The sequence below is a fragment of the Ailuropoda melanoleuca genome, chromosome 18 (genome assembly GCF_002007445.2).
Source record: "Ailuropoda melanoleuca isolate Jingjing chromosome 18, ASM200744v2, whole genome shotgun sequence".
NCBI classification, from domain to species: Eukaryota; Metazoa; Chordata; class Mammalia; order Carnivora; family Ursidae; genus Ailuropoda; species Ailuropoda melanoleuca.
Genome location: NC_048235.1, coordinates 18,802,256 through 18,825,243, shown reverse-complemented (window position 1 = coordinate 18,825,243; position 22,988 = coordinate 18,802,256). Strand labels below are relative to the sequence as shown.

Genomic DNA, 22,988 nt, shown 5'->3' with positions numbered 1-22,988 from the left:
ACTATCAAGAGTCAAAGACATAAATGTTTTTATGGACTATGGTATAGTAATAAAATACTCATAAATTATAAATTTTATATCATATATCATTCCTTTTGGTTTACATGAAAGCCTAAAGGTCAGGTCATGTAGTATTTGTAAATTTCCTGCTACACTCATTGAAATCACCTTATTTCTTAAGACTCATGTGAAAGAATGAGTCTTCTAACTAGTGAGCATATCAAAATACCTATCATACATCCTAAAACAGCTTTGTATTCTCTGCCTCTCATATGCAGCAATTTTTATGAAATGTATGAAGGGCTTACTAATGATTTCAGTTAAATTTCATTGCATTTAATGCAGGAACTTACCTGCTATCGTTCACTGTGCTCCAGCCCCCTGGCTTTTCTGTTCCTTGAATTCTCACTTCAGGAATTTGTACTTTCTGCTCCCTCTGCCATCAGTGCTTTTTCTTCAAGATCCTCATGATAATAAACATTATTCAGGTTTTGTTTGAATGTGAAATATGAACACTTCTTGACTATACTCCCTAAAGTAGCTCCCTCTCTTACCTCTCCCTTTTTAAACCTTTCCCATGTTTTATTTTCTTCATAGCACTTAAAACTATTTGAAAGTATTTGTTTATGGTTTATGTGTTCTTGTCTGCCTCCCCATACTTGAATGCAAGGTCCATGATGGCAAAGATTTTCTCTTTTCTTCCATTTTTGTGTCAAGAACAGTGTCTAGCACATGGTAGCCTCTCAAAAACTAGTTGGTGAATAAGTGAAAAAAAAGAATAAATGAATATCAATAGAGGGATTCCTGTTTGTGGGGATTTGTGGAGATGTCTGGAAATACAAATTATCGGTGAAACTCTGTCATTAGAAACAAGTCATAAAATTTCTTAGACTTCTATGATTAGAAAATTCAGAGCCATTGTGTTATTCTGAATTTAGTAATGAATGATATTATGTTGGAGTTTGTCACAGGAGGTTTGGGGGATGTACATGTGTGCATATTAATTTCAAAAATTATCATCCTTTATTTTTTCTTGTATTTTTTCTCCTGGACTCAAAATGAAATTAAAATGTTGGTGCTGAAGAACAAGAAGTGTTGTGCAGTTAGTAATACAGCATATGAGGTTGTTCCAGACTGGGAGCCATTATGATTCAAATCTAGTCAATGGTGAATACTCAAAAATTAGAGGAGTGCCAAGGAGTGTCTTGGAGACTTGTGAAAAAGTTATATTGTTAGCTATAGAACAGCTTTGGTTGCAAAACTGTAAGTTTGAAATACCTAACCGGCGGAGTGACAGGCAAGAATATAATAGAACTGGTTAGGAAAGCCACTCGCTGAGATGGGACAAGATATGGGTAAGAGTGTAGGAAAAAACCCATGGTGGTTTTGCTTACATGGAAAGATTAGGATCTTTGGATGCAGTGGATCCTCTTTTGGAGTTCAGGACCTATTTTAGAAACTTCTGGGAACTTGAATTGAAAACTTGTGGATGTTTTTAAGATTAGAACCAAGAGAAATGTGAAAACAGAGCTGGCAGGAAGTGGGCTCGAGAATCCACCTTACCTGTCTATGGTTCTCTCTTCTTTGCTATTTATTATTTTAACTTCACTTTCCCTTCCAAACAGTGCTTGTAAGGACTTCTTTCCATTTTGTATTTTCAAGATCATTTTAAAGCTTAAAACTTGGTTATTAGAGATGATGTAATTTTTTCTTTCTTTCTCAACTGAATGCTAATGAAAGTAGGTTTCAGTTCCTAAACAATATGCCGGAAATGAGCTTGCATGAAAGACTGGCTTCTATTTTCATTGTTTTCAGAGACAGCTATAACCGCTCAAGAAAGTAGGGTTACATCTTCTCTTCTGCTAGCTTCAAGATTTTACAACAGGAAATACCAAATGTATCTGTGGGAGGCCACTTTTTTAAACTTTTTGCCAGTCATCTCAAAAGAAAGGGTCATAGGATCAGTCCCTTAAGCTACTGACTTGATTTTGGCTCAGGTCATGATGTCATGGTCTTGAGATGGAGCCCCACATCGGGCTCCGCGCTCAGTGTGGAGTCTGCTTGAGATTCTCCCTCTCCCTCCCCCTCTACCACTCCACCCCTCACACGCATGCACGTGCCTGTGTGTGTGTGCATGTGTGCTCTCGCTCTACCTAAAATGAATGAATGGATGAAATCTTAAAAAAAGAAAGGGTCAGATGTTTCTCAAAGTCATGTGCACTGAGCTCCTCTTTGAACGGCGTGTTCAAGTTTTCTTCTGTTGAGGTTTTCTTCTTTATGCTTTAGAAGGGATAGAGGGGTTGAACCTCATTATAAGGTTCATTAAAGCAATTTTTAGTGTGTAAAAGTGTGTCTTTCTCAGAAAAGCAATCGTTCCTTGTATTTTGGAGAAATTGAGAATTATTCAAGTCTCTTTTATTTTATATTTCTGCATTTGAAGCTTCTACAAGTTTAAACCCAAATATGTAATCTCTTGTGCTTGACATTTATTTTCATAGGTTTCCATTCTGATTCTCCTAAGAATCAGAACTCGTCCATTGTGTTATTTTTTTTTCTTTTGTTGTAAGTGTTGAACATATGTGATAATATGATATTTCCCTTTTAAAATGACAAACATGGGATAACAGAAAGAAGTATTTATTTTTGGAAGTCAGGTAGTTAAATTTTACTGTCTCCTGTGCAACAGGTATCACACAAATACTTTTAAAGTGTATTATCAATTTTGTTACTAAGTGTGCTAATACATGAAGCAGAAATGTGTATACATATATAGCTTTTGTTATATTTCACTAATAGTAATGTGCTGCTTTTAATTTCTTGGTTAAAGAAAGGATTTTTGTACAGAGTATACTTAACTATTTGCAGCTATACTTTAAAAACATTTTTCCATTTCACAAGTACTTTTCTGTTCTTTCTGGCAGAGCCACATGCAGGTTTTAGAATAGCTTTCAACATGTTTGACACTGATGGCAATGAGATGGTGGATAAAAAGGAGTTTTTGGTGGTATGTATATTATATGCTGCATTTTAGCAATAAATATTGCTCATTTGTATTCTTATGTTTTTGCATTATTTGGAATAACGTAGAAGGAAGAGTAAAACATTTATGCTTTTACCTTAATTTAATAAAGAAGTATCGTGTCATGTACTTTAAATAATTTTTATATTATAAAAATAAAAATTGTATTCATTATATAAAGATGATTATAGTTGTTTACATGTATTCTGAACATTTAAAATGAGTCCAATATTTTCCACTGGGTGGATAACAGGCAGTCCAGAGGTGTGGTATTTGCCCAGTTATGCTCAGACCCCATCGTTTCAGCCCCCCAGCCACAACTCTTTGCCACGGGAACTTCCCTTCCTTCTTATGATAGGATCTGTGATTTTTCTTTCTGCTTTTCTCTTCCACTCATGTCTGCCTTATATTCCAGTCTTGTCCCCATTTTGCTTTTCCCTTCTCCTGTCTTTGAACAAGGGCTGATCTAAAGTGGGGAGAATAAGATTGTTCTTAGGTATCTGTCTGCCTCAGTCTTTCTCATCTGACTGATGCAGCATCGATTTGGCAACATCGTCAGCTGCTCACTCATCTTGCCACTCCCCCTTCCAGAATTAGAATTTCTATTTCTTTTTACCAATGGATCCTGCATCTGCATATGTGGCAAAATGCCTATTCTGGTTTTTTTTCTTCGAAGTAGAGATCCTTACAGTAACAAATTCTATCTTTAACATTTGTGTTCAATTCTGTATTTACCTATATTTCCTAGTTAAAAAGAAAAGGGAGAGATGGCATATAAATAGCGATTTTATTTTCTATTTTCCTTTGTAACATGCCATTAAAAATCTCTCAAAAAACCTCTTAAACAGCTTAGTATTTTCCTCAGAGGCTGGAACATGGAAGAGAAACTATTAAATCATTCTTTTCTGTGGTAGAAAAGGGAAGAGATAAAATACCTTGTCATAATCAGTAGCCGTTCAAAAGGAAGCAAGCAGACTAGTTACTGGGATCTGTCAGATGGCTTACTCTAACACCCATATAGCCCTTGTCTGGGGACAGTCCCTGAGCCACATCTTTGGAACCTGGAACCGTGAAGGACCCCTCATTCGAGTGCTTTTCAGGATGGTGGGGAGGTGAGAGTTTTCAGTTTTACTGAAAAGATAGACATATGTTCCTAACACCGTAAAATAAACAGATTTAGTTTAATGTAGTTTTGTTATGATAGCACAAAACTGTATTTTAGGATTTTCAGAATGGGCCTAGTAATCTAAATAATTTTAAATAAAGTTTCTGTGGCAACACTGCCAAGTGTTGCCCATCGACTAAAAGAATAACTTTTGGAACTCAGTGCATTGAAAGGTGTCTGTATAGATGTCCTTTGGAATATTGTCTGTTTGTGGAGATGGGAGGTAAAAACGTTCACAGAGAACTTGTTTCCGGTCTCTACTCTTTGCTGCGGTTTACTCTTTGCAGTGGCTGTACTGCTGCCTCATAAGTGATGTTTTTTGTTTGTTGTTTTTATTATTTGTTTGTAACTTCCTTGCAGAGGTCTAAAACCTATGATTCTCCTGCCTACTTATAAATTGATTATTAATAACCCTTGCTAAAAACTTCTTTCACTAAGAAAAAGTGTGAAAATAAATGTATTTGTTATAAAATCATTCATATTTTGTACTGTATTTGTGTCATTACATATCTTGGGAGGTGATACATTTTATTTGACTTTCAACTATTGCCATACAAAATGAAATGAACAGTTAAGATAGCTGTTCAAGTTACATAGCCATGAACAGTGACCTCCCCATAAAGCTATGTTAGAGGTAGGATTAGGCTTCCATTTGTGAAATAGAATTTTAAAAAGGAAATAATCCCATTGATAATACAGCTGACATCTCTTGTTACTATGCACAGGCAGTGTGCTGAGTCACTGTCTATAATATTTACTCTGCACAGCATTCTTTTGAGACCTGGTGATTGTACCTCAATAGCTGGAGAAAAAGAATATTCCTATAAAGTAAGGAGTTATCACCATCTTCCAGATATGGAAAACAATCCCTCGAATAATTGGAGTAACTTGCCCAAGAGATGTTATACGCAGAGCCCATGCTTCCACTGCAATGTACAGTTACCTGAAAGGGACTTTAGAGGGCGTCCTCATTTCATATATGAGTAAACTGGAGCCTCGTGAGGGACGTGTGACCTGTCCACCATCATAAAGTTAGTGTGTGACAGAAGATGGGCTCAAACCCAGAGTCCCTGAATTCTACTTCAGTGTTCTTTCTACCCCAGCAGGCTTCATCTCTTTTATTTGTGTGTCACAGACTCCCTGAGATAAAGAAAAGCTATAATTTTGTACATTTAACTGAACCATAGGCTGCCAGTATCAGAAAATGTATCTGTCGTAGTTTTAATGTTCTTGGTAGATGAAGTTAATTCTTTGTTTTTAGAATATACCTAGCACAGAGTGGTAAGTAGGTACCCAGAAATTCACTGGATATTTGATTCTTGATCACTTTCAGCTTCAAGAGATATTCAGGAAAAAAAATGAAAAGAGAGAAACAAAAGGAGATGAAGAAAAGCGTGCAATGCTGGTAAGAATAATTTATAGTAGTTTAAGGTGGGTTTTCTAGGTGAGAATTTTTTTATTCATGTTGAAAAACAGTAATTGAAGTCTGTAACTTTGGAGCTGTCCCTTTCAGGAAAACTTTCTAAAGTTCTCATGTAGAAAAATCTGCTTCAGATTTATATGCATCTGTATCAATATTATATCAAATATTGATATTAAACATCTGTGTCCATAATCCCACTCATTATATCATTTTCATCCATATTGTTGTTATCCATGAGATTTGAAGGGTATATCATATAATAGATGAATACAGATCATTATGCATGAAAAAATTTAAAGGTGAATTGCAAAGATTTAATTATACATGTGAGTGAATTTAGTGGCATGATAGCCATATGGATGTTGAAGCAAAAACAAGGAAATAATACGTTTTTTTGAGGTCTTAGAAATATAGGCTCTTCTAGGATGAGTAATATTTTCAACTTATTCTGAAGGTAGAGTTAAGCAACATTTCCCTCCATTTTCCTACCAGTTTTCTTTTTTTTTTTATCCCACATATTTCAGTCTGACAGTATCCTAGGTTCATATAATAAAAATAACAAACAGATTCTGAGATCTTACTGTCTAGGGGCTGTAGTAGATGCTTTGCATGCATGTTCTCATTTCATCTGCCAGTAGTTCTCTTATTATCTGTAATTATGTCAAAGCCAAGATTGGAGTCTGTGGCTGGGCAGCTCCCAAACTGTACTTTTACCCTCTATAGCGTATTTTTTCATCTGGTACTTAGATAGCAGAAACACAGTTTTGTTGAGATGTAAATGATAACTGTTTCCTTTGCAAATTAGTGACCCTTTGCAGTAGTTTAGTTGGTCTACCTGGAATTCGAATAATTAACTTTGGAGAGTTGCAGCATTTTTTTATTATTTTCATTGTTACAAGGATATGTATTATGTTTTTTAAAAACATGGATTATCTGTAGCAGATGGTGCCATATTCAATCCCAATAGATTAAATGTGTATTTATATTTATATTAATAAAATCAGATTATCAGGATATGAAATTCCTATTATTTCATAGAATATTTGACTATGATATAATTATCAGTATTTGTTGAGCCACCCTCAATAATCTAATAGACAAAGTTTATAGAAGATACTCTTTAAAAAATCAAAGAGCTGATGTAATGTTAGCCAGGAATTAAAAGGGGCATTACAAGTTCTCTAATTCAGGTCTCATGCTTTTTAAATTATAATCAATAAATCCCATGGGAATTAGCCCCATAAATGCCATTGTTTAGAATATTAGCAAGTAACACTAGAGAATTAAATACCTTCATAAATTTTATTTTCTGTAGACAACATATTGAAAGAGTAAGCAATTGTTTTAATTTTGATAGATTATACTTGATAGGCAAGTTGTTAATAAAATATCATTTAGGAGGTTGAACTATGTTAATTAATCTTTTGATATACCTCAGTGATAGATCATATTTCAATGGATAGAAATTTTTTTTTAATTTGAGCATAGTTGAAACACAGTGTTTACATTAATTTCAGAAATTTAACTGTTTTATTTGTTTTTTATACTACTTCCAGAAAGGACTTGTGGATCTTCCAAGAAAAACACAATACTATTTTAATCATTAACATTTGCTAAAACATGTAAGTCAAGTAACAAAGGGAGAGAAGAAAGGGAGAAATGATAGCAGACAGCCCACATTGGGAAAAGTTAGTGTCACCACAAAGCTTGGCTCTGAGCTTTATTGCAGCCCAGGTAAAGTAAAGTTAATGCTGATTTAATGCAAATAGCTCATAATAGCGATATAGTAAAACCTCATTAACTTGGATTAATTAGGGAAAGTCTGTCTGAATTATGAAACTTTAATTATATCAGCATACCCTAAATTGTATAATTTTATGTGCATACAGGTCAGTGAAGCATTCTCTAGCAAATATATGGAGAAGGAGACTTATTTTAAAGAACAGATAAAAAGAACTTATAAGTAATATACTATATAACTTGCTTATATGTAAAGAAACGCTTACTAGAGTCATTGATCCACACAGGTACCTCGTAGGTATTTATCTTACAGAGTTTAATTAGTGCTGCTGAAATTTATTTACATAATTTAGCTATCAAAAGTATTCTTTAAAACAATTCAGAAATAATCTTTAGTATAGCCTCTGAACTAAATAAACAGCATTCTAAGACAGTACAACTCTCTACAAATATTTGTTACTATGTTTAACAATAATGATGATTAGTGGTAACTTATTGTTAATTGTTGCCACATATTTAAATAATACAAATATGAACTGATGAGATTTTGAGTTTTTAAGCCATTGAAATTTAGTGTATAGTGAAAATATATTGATTACATTAGGGGACAGTATAGTTCAGGCTTAGGAGCCAGATTTTCAAAGTCTGAATATTAGCTCTGTCATTTATTATCTGGGTGACCTTGAACAGGTCCTTAACCTGCCTGTGCCTCAGTTTCTTCATTTGTACAATGGGGATAATAGTAGTAATGACCACATGTGATTGTTATGGGGATTAAATGACTAAAACATGTAGCCACTTAACAGTATATGCTTCAGAAGGAAAGAAGGAACAAAACATTTCTTGAGACACTTGGTGCTATATTCATTATAAATGTTACTCCCATTTAGTCATCATTACATTTCTGCCAGGTAAGTATCATATCATTTACAGATGAGAAAGGCATCTCAGAGAGGTTCATTAACTTGCCTAAGATCACAGCACTAAAAAGAACAGAACATGCTTCCACTGCAGGTCTCATACCATTTCCACTGCCATGCTGCTGTAACTAGATTTTTCCCCTAACCCATATAGAATTGCTGAAGCATGTCTAAATAAAGCTTTGTACTTCAAAGGAATGTTTTACTCAAAGCAGTAGTTGATCAGAAAGTTAACATGAAAATGGTTGAAATGAGCACAGATTCATTTAATATTTAATTATATGAGATTTGAAAACTTTGCTACTCATCTTTAACATTTATCCCACTTGTATTGTGCGTGTGCTCTATATAGAATGTAGCATAATGATTTGCCCTTCCTAATTGATTATTTTGTCGTCTTTTTCTTTTTTTCTTTTGCTATACTTGGGTTCATTCTGAAATGTGACACTTCATTTGGCCCTTTGTGCTCTATGTCAGCGTCTTCAACTTTATGGATACCATTCTCCTACTAATAGTGTATGTACAATACTTTAAATGTTCTTTATGTAAATAGCCCTCACCTGTTATACTTGATAATGTTATTTCTTTATATACAGCTATATCTGCTATTGAGAATGTTTAGGAATTTATTGAACGTAAGAAGGTGCAGCCAAGCCAAAATTTTCTATTTCCTTCCTAGATTTATGAGAAGACTAAAATTTACATACAGAGCTGTTGTATAGCTTTAACTTTAGATTAAAATAAGGAAAAGTTGAGTGAACAACCACCAAAAGCTCTGGTTAAATAATGAAAATTTTATATTTTTCAGCAGTATTTGAAGAGTTAAATATAAATTATGGAGCAGATTCTCAGCTATGCTCCTGCAGAACCCAGGTATTTTAAGAACTAGATTTCTCCATCTGTTACAGTCTTTTCTCAACTCTAATAAAGAGAATATTAATAGATAGACTTTTCTTAGTCATTAGTATTTTTGCAAAATTTTTCAAAAACTTTTGATGCCTACCGCCTATGGTCTATACAGAAATCTGGTATGATACCTGATATGTTTACTGTATCAGTGTATCATGTTATTTCTCAAAGAGGTTTATGATTTTCAGACTCTTCTTTTCTTGAAAAAGTTGGGAGTTCCTGCAAATACCTTCCAGATATACTTATGCTAAGCTTTTTTCTTCTTTCCTTCTCCTGGAAAGTCAGAACTTGTTGGTTAGCCCAGGCTACTAAACAACTGAAAAAAGGCCGTGGCCCCTTTTGAATGTAAACGTGCACAGTTCATTTAATTTCTCTAAGGATCCTTAAGTCACTTAGAAGGATCTTTCAAATCATACAAACTGTCCGTGAGAGGAGCCCTTGAATTCAGGTATACTGACTCAGTACCCTGCTGAAAGTGTTACGTCATAAGTGTGCACCTCTAAAGCAGGTGTGCTGTCTTCTGTGTTGGAGAGTTGATCAAAATTCCATAGAGTAAAAATTAACTCTGTTCTAGATTTGAACATACACTGGAGGATGATTTAGCATAAAATAAACCCAAGCTATCTTGCTTCAGTCACAAGGAATGGACTAGAACAGGTTGGAGAATAAGCCAAGTTCATGGGACGCTTATGACTGACTAATTGTTTTGATAACTTACAAGTACTTAAATTTTTGCTACAAAATTCACTATTGTTTCCCATTAAAGTCTGCCATTTTCCTAAAAATTTTAATGTTCCTCTGTTAATCATTTCAAAAATTTATAAGAATGTATAAAACAAAAATCTCACAGATTATAATGCCATATGCCCTCTGAAACTTAATAAATGTTAATAATACTTGTGACTTTTTTACTTATTCTTCTAATCTCATGTGTCATTGCATGAGCCATTTTTCCAATTGTGGCATTTTATATTTTTCCTTTAAACTCAAAATAATTTTCACATAGATGATTATGTGGTTTTTAAAAATATACATTCCAGAGTACTATCATTACAAGGAAACAGGTACTAACATAGCTCTAGTTTAAGTTACATATAGAAATTGCAATCACTCAGAGAGTAAGAGAATGATATTAAGAATCAGATTTAAATTGCCTATTTTGTTTATGTTATGCTGGCTTATTTAACAGTAAAGTAAATATATGATTTTACATTTTACTGTGGTAATATTTTTTATTTTTATTATTTAAAGACATTTTTTCCATCTAAGAATATAAAATACACACTTTAAAGTGATATAACTTGATGTCATTTTTATCCACAGTTTTATTAAATGGATTGCATGACTTTTCAGCTCCCTTAGGGTTTAGTTGGTTATATAAACTGACTTTTTTTTCCTCTACTAGAAAAATGTTTTGCTCAGAAAGGAATGATCCTTTTCAAAAAAAATGCAAGCAAACAAGAGAAATTTGTTGAAAATTAGAAAAAAGTTCAGTTGACCCAAAAATGTATTACACAAATATATTAGTACAATGTTATAAATTAACTGGCAGTTATGTGCTAGTTCCCAAAACTGTAGATCAACTCTCGGAGTGCCAAAGTATCTAATGTGAGTGCAGTTCATGGAACTGAATATAACCTAAGATTCTACCTTTAGGACGAAGTTCCTTCAGGAAAGACAGGGACTCTCCTGACTTTGACTGTAGAGAGATTCTGTGGCCTCTGTAATAGCCTCTTAGAAAATTTAATCACTCGTACAGTAGATTATGCCTGTTTTATGTCAAATTATTTCTTGTTACAGTGTAAGGTTAAGCATTCTCCTTCATATCCATGAAGAATAGTTACATTATAGCCTTTTCTGTTCCAAACAACCATGATTCTTTCCAGATTTCTCATATATTCAACTCTTGATTATCTTGGCACAGGAATGAAAAAAGTATAAAAAATTCAAAAGAATAAATAGTGCAAAATCATGTATATTTTACTTTGAAATGTCCTATATGATTTTTTTTGTTTTTTTAAAGGTTATTTTAATTACCCTAATTCCGTTGTAGTCAGAAAATGTGCCAATTTTTATACAGTTTTTAACATGTGTCAAGGCTTGTTTTATGGACTAAAACAATGTCTGTGTTGGAAAAGAATGTGTATTCTCCAACTGGGATACAGAGTTGTATTATATATAAGACCAAACATGTTAATACGTATTTTAAACCTCTACTAATATTTTTGTCACCCTAATCTGTGAATTAATATGTTAAATTATACATTACAGTGATAGACTTGTTAATTTCTACTTGTAATTCTGTTTATTTTTAATTTTTATATATTTTGAAGCATTTATATTGCCTGCTATCAGAATATAGATTTCTTTAATATTTTTGGTGAATTGAATTTTCTCTTATATACTATCCTTAGATCTCTAGAAATGTTTTTTGCCTAAAAATCAATATAGTTGTCAAAATAAATATACCAACTTTATTTTTGTTAATATTTTGTATTATTTTGTTTAGTTTTATTTTCTATTCTTTACTCTAGTAATGATGAAACTTTCCCTTATTTTTAAAATACACTTTTTAGTTCAGAAATTTACTGCAAATAAAATGTAAATGTAAAATTAATAATAAAAGTAAACCTCATGTATATCAATAAATAAAACATTGCCATGCCCCCAAATGCCCCTTCCTAGGTCTTTCTAATCATAATCCCTCCCTCTCCTCCAAAAGGTAATCACAGTCATGACTTTTACGTAAATCACTTCTTCACTTTGCTTTGTGGTTTTACCACCTACTTAATGCATCCTCAACAACATAGTTTATTTATTTTTTTTAAGATTTTATTTATTTATTTGAGAGAGAGAAAGAATGAGTGAGAGAGCACAAGCCAGGGGGGAGAGGCAAAGGCAGAGGGAGAAACAGGCTCCCCACTGAGCAGGGAGCCCGACGAGGGACTCCATCCCAGGACCCTGGGATCAGGACCCAAGGAGAAGGCAGACACTTAACTGACTGAGCCACCCAGGTGCCCCAACAATATAGTTTAGTTTTACCCCTTTTTGTACTTCATATGAATAGGATCATATTAAATGAGTTTTTCTGTTCTTCTTTGATAAGCCGCCATGATTGTCAGTTTCATCTGCACTGTTGTATCCAGTCTTGGTTCACTCACTTTTATTGCTGTAAGCAGCAGTTCTCAAACATTCTGTTCTCAGGATCCCTTTACATTATTGAAAAGTTAGAGAGGACCCAAAAGAGCTTTTTAAATGTTGGTTATACCTGTATTTACCATATTAGAAATTAAAACTGAGACATTTAAAAGTATTTATTAATCCATTTAAAAAAAGTCACAAGTTAAACATAGTTTATGAAAAATAATTTTAAAAATGTAGTACGGAGAGTGGTATTTCGCATTCTTTGGGAATCTCTGGTTTAATAGAAAAAACAGCTGGTTTCTCATAGATGCTTCTGCATTCAGCCTGTTGCAGTATGTTACTTTGGCAACAAATACAATCAGTTGTTTCCCTTGAAATGACAGGCTCACTTGGTTCATTTTCAGAAACATGCCCACCAAATACCAATGTCTGAATAACTATACTTTCTCTAGCCATTGTTCTTTCAAGTAAAAATGGCAGCTCATGAAAAAAGTGACTAGTTCACTTTGCAGCACAAACCCTTGCACAACTATTTTTTCTCAAGACAACCATTGTACTTCAGAAGACCGAAGAGCTTTATGCATGCTTCTAGTTTCATCACATTGAATATTAAAAAGGTGTGTGCTCAAAGGTTAATTTAAAAAAACTGAGTTTTATTCTTCAGCAAGTACATTCTTAAGTGATTTTTATTGTTTTTAATGTGAGTGTATGGACCTGAAGACTGTAACGACCTTGGTCTTTGGTGCCCTGCTGTCACTGTGCTGAGGCATCAGCAGTTTTGTCCACCGTTGCTGTTACACCATCACTCAACACAGTACCAGGGGCAAATAATGTCTTTATGATGCTTTTAAGAAGATACAGCTGTTTTATATTTTGGACAAAATATAAAACAGCTGTATCTTCTTAAAAGCATCATCTGAAAATAACTGAAAAAGCCTTTTCAGTTATTCTCAATGAGAAGGTTGGTGCTGCTTACTGGCCTGTCATGAATAGAAGGCTGGTGTATCTTTTTCAGTCTCTGTTCTTATATCTTGATAGGTCTTTTTTTAAAGCATATAATTGGTGTATTTTATTGGTTCTTTTTTGTATGGCTTGATAATTTCTACTTGTTAATGTGACAAATTCAGTCAATTTACATTACTATGATTATTAATTTCTTTGGATTTATTTTAGCCATTCTATATACTCTTCTCCTTTCTTACCTTTCTTTTTGAATTAACTAAGGTTTATTTTTACTCTTTTTATTTTCCTGTTAGAAAGACACTCACTGTATTTCTCTTTCTTGTTAGTTACTCTTGAAACGTTAATAATAAGTATACTTAAAATAATGAAGTCTTATTAGATAGGCCGTATCTTTACCTCTTCCTTAAAAATAGTCTTAAAGTGCTTTGATGGCTTTCATTCCCCTCCTGGCATGGATACTTGAGATTATACGGTGTTTGGTGTGGGTTTTTTTGTCTTTTTTTTTTTTTAATCCCACAAATTAGATTTCTTAAATATATACTATCAGAATTAGTTTAGAATTACTTACATATTTCTATTTCTTAATCTCCTTTTTAATCTCATTCTCTACTAATTCTTACAGTCTTAATCTCAGAAAGTATAACCTCAAGTGAGGATCTTTCTGGAATTATCTTTATTTTCTCCTTATTTTTTCCCAGTTGTGTTGAGATATAATTGATGTAAAACACTGTATCAGTTTAAGGTGTACAACAAATTTGATATATGTACACATCACAGAATAATTAAGTTTAGTTGACCTCTGTCACCTCAGATAGTTACAAATTGTTTTTCTTGTGATGAGCACTTTGAAGTTCTACTCTCTTAGCAGCTTCCAGTATACAGTACAATATCAGGAACCATAGTCACCATGCTGTACCTATATCCCCAGGGCTTATTTATCTTATAACTAGAAGTTTGTACCCTTTAACCATCTTCATCCACTCCACCCCCCTCACCACCTGCCTCTAGCAACTACCAATTTCTATTTCTATGAATACATTTTTTATATTTATCTGTCTGTGCTCTTATTTGGGAAGATAATTTTACTAGATATATTATCGTTGGTTGACATTTATTCTCCCCATATTATATCATTCCAGTCTTCTGGCTTCTATTATTGAAATTGAAAGGTCAACTCTGAGTCTCATTCTTATTTTGTAGTTACTCTTGTTTTTCTTTCTACCTACTTTTAAGATTCTGTTTGCCTTTTGTATTCTACAATTTTACTACAGTGTATCTCTCTTTTTGCCTTTATCTTTCATGAAATTCACCAGGCTTCTCAAGTATGGGGATTTTTTTCTTTAATTAATTCTTGAATATTCAATGCCAATATTTCTCTGGATATTGTGTCTTTTCCATTTTCTTTGTTATTGCTTTCTGGAGCTTTCATAGATATTCATGTTCTCTTCTGTCTCTTAACTTCTCTTTAATAACTCGACATATTTTTATCTTTTCACATTGCATTTCTGTATAGCTTATTCATATTATATTCCTGCTCATTAATTTTCTCCCTAGCTGTATATAATATGATACTAAGTTTCAGTGGTTCCATCTTTAATGTCCAGAGGTTTTATTTGGTTCTTTTTCTGATCAACCAACTAATTTTTGGTAGTCTGTTCTTACTGAAAGATACTTTCAAATACAGCTTCATATTCTTTAAGCTTATTAAATTTATAATTTCAGTATCCATAGTCTGCAGGTCTTGTTCTATTGTTTGTTGTTTCTGTTCTCAGTTATGGTGGTTTATGTTCTTACGTGTTTAGTAATTTTGTATTTTGAGCATATATTTTTTGGAATATGTCTGTGGAGATTCATTAGGGACTGGGTTAAGTGTGTATTTTTTCCAGGAAAGGGTGTGTGTGGGTGTGTGTGGGTGTGTGTGTGTGTGTGTGTGTGTTTCTGTGGAAAACTGCAGTCCTATGTAACTTTAAATTACAAGTCTCGGATGATAGTTTTTCAGGCCACAGTGTCATAATGGCACAGATTATATAGGCTTTTTTACTGTTTGTTTTTATTTTTTCTGTATGTGTTTTGAGTATCACTAATAGTAAAGACAGTTTACTGTCTGATTCTGTGGGCTACTATTTTGTTTTTGTTTTCCTCGTTTGCCTAATCTCTGAGTATAAGATTCTAAGTCACAGATTCTAACTGTAATTAGGGTGTTTACCTATCTGCACGCAGATAACTTTAGGGAGCCATTATTCTGCTTACCACAGTGATATATTCCCTTCTTGAAATAAGTCTTCTTTTTTCCTAACTTCCTTTTCTCTTTCTTCCTTGTCTTTCCTTTCTCCCTTCTTTTATTTCCTTCCTTCCTTCTTTCCTTCTGTCTTAGTCAATTCATGTTGCTATAATAAAAATGGCACAAACTGGGTGGTTTATAAAGAACAAACATTTCTCATTGTTCAGGAGGCTGGGAAGTCCAGGATCATGGAGCTGGCCAATGCAGTGCGATGGGTGATGAGGGCCTACTTCCTCATTCATAAATGGCACTTTCTCAGTGTGTCTTCACATGGTAGAAGGAGACAAGGGAACTCTCTCTCAGGCTTCTTTTATAAGGGCACTAATCCCATTCATGAAGGTTCTGCCCCCAGACCTAATCCCCTCCCAAAGGCCCCACCTCCTCTTAATACCATTGCCTTGGGGGTTAGGATTTCAACTTAGAAATTTTTCGGACCATAGCTCCTTCTTTCCTTCTATTTATTAATGTCATGAAATGCCTTTAACAGGATCTTACTTTGGCTCAGCCAAAAAGGCATAGGGAATTCTTGACCAAAACTTCAAAGTTAAAGGAATTTCTACTAATAACAGACTCTAAACTTAGGCAAAAAATGTGTCAGACTTACAGAATACAGTACTTTTGGGACATCATTTTGCCCATGCCGTCCATTTTTGAAGTTCTTCTGAACTATCTGTGTCTTTTACCTTTTTTAAATAAAAGTCTATACTTACCTTAACATTCTAGTAAAGAAGCCCCATATAGTAATCAAAGTCCCTGAGAAGACTTCAGGAAGTCTTTGCAAATTTTCCTACATTTACATATCAGAGCATCGTAATATCTATTTCATATCCATCACAGCACTCAGTTAGTGATATTTGGGCATTTCCCCTCTCAGTTGTTCCTTAGTCTGTAGGCGTATATTCTCGTCTTGTATTTGCTGTGCATTTCTTGGTATAAAATCTATTCTGATATTCATTGCTGCTTTAGGCTATTTTAAATATTGTGTTATATTTTTCTGATATTAAAGTTTTCTACTAGTTTTGCATGTTCTGAAAATTTACTCTTAATTTCATCACCCAAGCCATTACAAAATTAAATACTGGCTCCTGAACAGACACATATATAGGAATCTATGACTATCCTGAGAAAATCACTGATACATGAGCTTTTTTCCTCTTAATACAAAGAATGACAGTAGTTACTGTAAGAATATTGTTCTTTTTCTCAGAAACTGTAATCTAAAAGACTGTGTAAAACAACATATCAGCAGTTATAGCAATTCAGTTATATTGTCTATCATAATTTAATCTTTGGAGCTAAATGTTGAGTATGAAAGCTTTCTGCAGGAGGGACTATTAAACTGTTATGTTCTAAATAAGATTTTTTTTATTGAAAAAAGTAGTATATGATCCTGATAGATAAATACACATTCTTAAAATATTTAAAAATATAGGAAAGCAAAGAGAAGAAAATAAAACATCCTAATCTCACCATTCAGAGATAATCAGTATGTCCGAATATATTTACTTCTTTTCTAAGCTCAGAAAATGTTATTTTTTCTATAGAGATCCATATCAATATAGTTTGTCAAACTACTTTTATCCCTTAATATGTTGTAAACATCCTTCTGATATCATCAGTGTAGGTGTGTGTACATATGTGTGTGTGTGAGTGGTGATGGTGACCAGTATTGGAAGAAGGGAGGCATTGCTTCACAAAGTGAATCAGTCATACTTGTTACCCTTCAAATATCAGTGTAGTCAGCCTGATTTTCTAGTCTGATAGGTTTAATAATTCCTTTCTTTATCAGATACTGACCTTTTCAGTTACAGTAAAAAAAAGTATGCAAATTGAAAATATTGAGATAATATTTGCAGAGTATTTAATCTAGCTAACATTTATTGAAGTTCTACCATACTTATATAAAAAATGACCTTTGTTCTATATTCAGCTTATTTTACTTGGCTTATAACTGCTTAGTTAAAGCTTGATTTGTTACTTGAGGGGGGAGTGAGTGGATTCTCAAACATATTGCTACATTTACACTGATGGTAATAAGTATATCTATGTTTATATAAGTGATTCCTGCTAAATAATACTTTGTTATTAAGATTTTACTAAAATAAGGCAGTAGATAGTGTTTTTCTAATTAATAATAATGAATTAAAGCTTAGTTTTTTAAAATAACTCCCAAACACATTATAATTTTGTTAGTGGCACCAGCCTTAAAAATTAATACACACAAAAATAAAAGTTCTCTTCATCATCACTTACTCCTACAATACATCGTGTGGCATTTTCTTCTCACAATAACCAGAATACCAAGCCTGAGGACCTGTGAAATCTTCCCTGGTAAATCCTGACAGAGACTGCATTTAATTACGTTTGTTTACAGAGACACAAGTTAAGCTTATAGTTCTTTGTTTTCATATGAAGATTAGACTGCCCTTCTTAATCGTGATCTCTTCAGATTAGCCAACACTGAGACAGAAGCTAGTGTTTTATCCTTGCAAAAGGTTAGAAAGTACCTTATCTATTCACAGTAGACATACCTACCAAATCCCTGAGCTTTGCGTGGTTTAACCTAAACTGGCATATTTCTTTTTGACAGGTTTTAGATTAATTTAGCGTCTCTACATATGATGTGGTCATTTTGATTCTTTGATGCGCTGACATGATGTACACTAGCCAATAATAATTGATTTTTAAATTAAGTGTGATTTTTATAGGTTGCTACAAAATTACCAAAATGCTGTCCAAATGAATTTACTTCACATAAGGTGTGAATAAAATTTTTATTTTACACTTTCTTAGAAGTTGTGCATGTTTCAGTAGGCAGCATGGGGGAGGGCTGAGGAGTGTGATTCTTTTTGACAAAGCCACATTGTACATGGAAGTAGTGGTTATATACCATTTCACCTTTGAAAATACCCTGGGTTTACCAGCAATGTAATATAATACTGTTGTGTGCAGCAGAAAACAAAACAGGTAAGCTAATGTGTTTTCTTTTCAGGGTTGGCTAGAAGAGACTTAAAGTGTATAAATTATCATTCTTTGTGACTGTTCTTTAGATTTCAGATGTACTTCTTAAAACTTCTGCAGGTACTTAAAACAGATGCTGAGGAACTTGTCTCCAGAAGCTATTGGGATACACTGAGACGTAATACAAGCCAAGCACTCTTTTCAGACCTCGCAGAGGTATAATTAAACCTCAACCAGGACCTTGTACTATTTGCCATTTTGTTAAACTAGTCTTCATTTCATTTTGGAGTTACAATGATGAAACCAAAAATAATTTTATATTTCCCTTCTCTTCGGTAAAGCAATGATTTCTATATATAAATGGTATATTCGAATATTCTAGCAGGGGCTGCAAGGTTACCTGTAACATCTATGTTAAGTCAACTTGCTTGTTGTAGAAAACATGACTTTCTAACTTAATTAAAAAGAAATGGCACTATTTTTAATTTAAAGATCATTTCCAGGAAATTTGAGAATACTATTTTATAATTTCACTGAATCTTTTAACCCTATAATTTTGCAGTGTTACATGAAGTGCCAAAACTTTTAACTTGGTAAAAGACAGCTAGTGCTTTAGAGTTATGGTAAATTCAAACATTAAATTTCCTACTATTAGTTGTGTGTAGTTTACCAAGGGTGAGTAAGGGGAGGTATGGTAGAAGCAGTCAGTCAAGGGAGGGAGGAATAATTTAACTTGACATTGTTTTTGGATTGCCAGTGCAAAGAAAATTAAAAACAGACTGACAGTTATTCATTAGTGTTTTTTAATTCCATAGAAACATGCACCTTATTGCTGCACTCAGGTGGGCTGTGCAGCCCCCCCCCCGCCCACTCAGTATGCCACTGTTACTAAGGGTTTGTTATTTTGTTTTGGGTTTTTGTTTTGTTCTTAGCGATTTGTCATTTTAAAAGATGGGCTATGTCTTCTATATTAAATACGAATTTCATATATCCTATTAAGAATTTTTAAGAACTTTATTATCAGTCTTACCACAAAGAACTTTTCAATAAATACTGAGATATTTTTCATTCTTTTTCTCTTTAAAGCTGACTTCTCATTTCTTTTTTCTAAAGTTTGACTTTTAAAAATTACACCGAAAAGTATCTAGAAAAGTAAACTGGAATCAAGTGTGACTTCTGTTATCCGTATGTAGTGTTACTCAATTGACACCTCTAGACTGGGACAGATATTTGGAAATGTTAATTTTGTCAATTGTGTTCAATTTTAAAATCCCAAAACAAAGCATTTTGCCTTTCTCTAATTTACCTCTGATATGTAAATATGATATAATTATGACCAGTAATTAACCTTTTAAAATTACCTTTTAAATTTGAACCATTTTTTAGTCAAAAAGTGGTAATAGATGTTTATGGAAGGTATTTAAGAAATACTTAATTCTGTAATCATTTATGCAGGCACATAGTAGTCAGTACCTAAAAATAAGAGCAAATGGGGACATTGGCCCAAGAGTCCTACAAGCAAACTGGGAGGTAGCTTCAAACTAACAGTCATGTCACTGCTCTCTCTCCATCCTACACTGTCCACCTCACCCTCCAGGCTATCTTTAATTTAACTCTGCTAGAAATTCTCACAATTAGACATAATCCACTAATTTGATGTTGAATATAATTCAAATCTTGGGAGGTTTAATATCAGAAAATCAGTCAGCTCTTACATACACTCAAAGATTTCATGGTATGCGTAAGACCTTTTGAAGACGTAAATGCTGTCAGAGGGGTGCTGGAGCTGGCTTTTATGGCTTCCTAGAGTTATTTCTGTACATCTCTTCCCAACCCAACATCTATGACATCTTGTTGGTACTTGAAAGTGGCCATGATAGAAGTATTAATACCATAGAAATTGGCAAACACTACAAATCAGGTTTGTTTGTTTGTTTTTCCTAAAGAGCTAGTTTACTAGCATACCACTGGCCGTAATCAATCCATTATAATCATAAGCTACTAAATTAATTAATGAATTGATTCAAATATTACAAAAGTAAATCTGATAGAAGAAAGAAGAAAACAAAACTTACACTGTGTTCTAAAATAAAATAATTATTTGGGGATTATCTCTTCCTACCCTCCCACATTAGAGAGGATAATTAAGAATTAACTGTAGTTAAGTTACAACTCACTGAAATTCCTTTTAGGTTAGTATAAGGATGCCACTATAACATTGAATTGTTTATAGTATAAGTATTTCAGGATTCAAATTGGTTCAGAAAGAAAGCTTAGAGATCTATTTGATTTCCCTCCCCCCGCCCCTTGAATAGAGTTTGATAAGATTATTATCCCACTGTAATCAATAAAAATATGTTGAAAGATATCTTAAAAATATGTAATATTTTTACGTATTTTTAGTTCCATGCAGATTTATTTATCTATTTTATTTTTGATGAAATCATGTAAAGTAATTTTTAATCACAACAAAGATAAGGGCCTTTCATGTAAATGGCCCATGGGGATTCTTTTGTGGCTTTTTCTTGCTTTGTTATGAAAACACCTGAATTCATTTTATTTTAACAATGGGCACAAGAATCAAAGGGATAAAGTCTCTATTTTTGTCCCAACTCCCCTGTGATTTAAGTTATATAACACTGTTAGGATACTAAGGACACTGGTATGGTTTTCAATGACTCCCAACAGTGCTCTGTTTCATTGAATGGGGGGAGAAAAGTTTTCACCATTTCCATTTTCTAATTTTTTTTCTCTAATGTCATACTGTTACTTATGCCTCTGTGGGTCTGGATTATCTGGATAAGTGCAACCTAAGTCTAATAAGATTTTGATGATGAAAGACTGTAAACGAAGATCTGCTCTGCTCAGTGGGCATGAGAAAAGCTGGAAGAATGAGGTCATTATTGAAAACCTGTATAAAACAAAAGCCATCTCATTTCACTGTGTTAGGTTTTGAGGTAAAGACATCATAGCACTGAAGGAAAACATTTCATAATTATATTAGCTGAGGTCACTAACTTTGGGTGTTCCTCTGACCTCTTCATTTGAAGGCATTTTTTTTTTCAGACCTATATAACATATGTGTAGTTTCAGTTCACAAAAAGGAAGAGTGTGCCATGTAAAACTTTTTTTGCATTAAGCTTCAACATTATTATCTTTTCTGTCTTGTCTAGTCCTTTTTAACTTCTTGAAATGTATTGATTTGGCAAAAATAAATAATAATATTTGTTGAGCATTTACAGTATGCCAGTTATAGTGCTAAGTGATTTACATGTGTTACCTGATCCTTACAACATCACTTTAAGGTAGGTACTGTTGTTATTACTGAGGGTAATAATATCCTCAGAGACATTAACTTCCCCGAGAGGTCACTTAACTAATAAGGAAAAAAGTCAGGATTCAAAGCCAGGAATCTGACTCCTGAGCTTGTCATTTTACATGCTGCCACCCCACTGCTTATTTGTGAAGTCAGCAACTTCGTCTAAAACACCATGGCCCCTCTTCTCATCAACTCTATCTCTCCCCCACATTCCAGTCGTCTGGCTTCTAAATGGACACCCCAGTTCCTAACGTTGACTGCTGATTCCATAAATTCTACTCCTGTGCTCCATTTAGGCATGCCTTCTCAAATAACTTCCCCCCCAACCTACTGAAGCTATTCCATGGGAAATAATGGATCACACACAATCACAAAGGAATGTTGATAATTAACATGAGACATCTTTTTTCCCAAAGGTCTTAATGCTGTATTCCCAAGCATCTTGTGACTGCCAATAATAACATTTGTATACTTCATTTACACTCATAGTCTAATTTTATCCTCAAAATCATTATCTTAGATAGGTTTATGCCTACTTTACAGATAAGGAAGCTAAAGGTCAAAAGACTCCATGAACTCAGGTCTTCTGATTTTAAAATCCTCTCCTTAACTGCAGTCTGCCTCCTCAGCATAAAGTACTGGTAAAAGTAATAGTGCCTTCTGAGCACTACTCAAAATGATCCCAGTCTGTCGTCACATACGGAGCCCTGAAAGGCAGGCACCATCACTATTCCTCAATATCCATTACAAGCTTGTTCAGGAAGGCATATTTAAAACATAGTATATGACACCAGGCTTCCAGGCTGTGTTGTTTTCTCCCTGGCAATCAGATCTTCAAAGAAGTTGGAGATATTTTAGGAAGTGTGTGTGTGTGTGTGTGTGTGTGTGTGTGTGTGTAATAGGAAACTTCCAAGTTATTCCAAATCCTGAAAATACTTGGGAGTTGTCAGCAAACTAAGTAGAGATCTTTAAAACCAATTATAAGGAGGTTATATGCTAGAGATTACTTAGGAAAATCCAAGCTAAACAAACATAAGCAGGGCTACACAATTTACCAAAGAATTTCAACCATTTTAGATAATTTAAAGTAGAAGATATGCTACATTTTGGAGGTTTTAAGAAAGACCCGAGTAATCAAAGTAGC

At 33.7% G+C, this 22,988-nt stretch overlaps 1 protein-coding gene across 3 annotated transcripts in view; it reads left to right on the top strand.

Annotated features, from left to right (window-relative positions):
* MICU3 (mitochondrial calcium uptake family member 3) overlaps positions 1 to 22,988 on the top strand; it is a 107,331-nt gene that overhangs the window by 67,003 nt on the left and 17,340 nt on the right. Inside the window, exons 6-9 of one of the 3 annotated variants that reach the window (XM_034647539.1) lie at positions 2,922 to 3,004; positions 5,518 to 5,589; positions 8,745 to 8,783; positions 18,646 to 18,741. In XM_034647539.1, the coding sequence (XP_034503430.1) occupies positions 2,922 to 3,004; positions 5,518 to 5,589; positions 8,745 to 8,783; positions 18,646 to 18,741 (290 nt within the window). The remainder of the gene's footprint in view (positions 1 to 2,921; positions 3,005 to 5,517; positions 5,590 to 8,744; positions 8,784 to 18,645; positions 18,742 to 22,988) is intronic. The other 2 variants (XM_034647540.1, XM_034647541.1) reach the window with 2 other exon arrangements.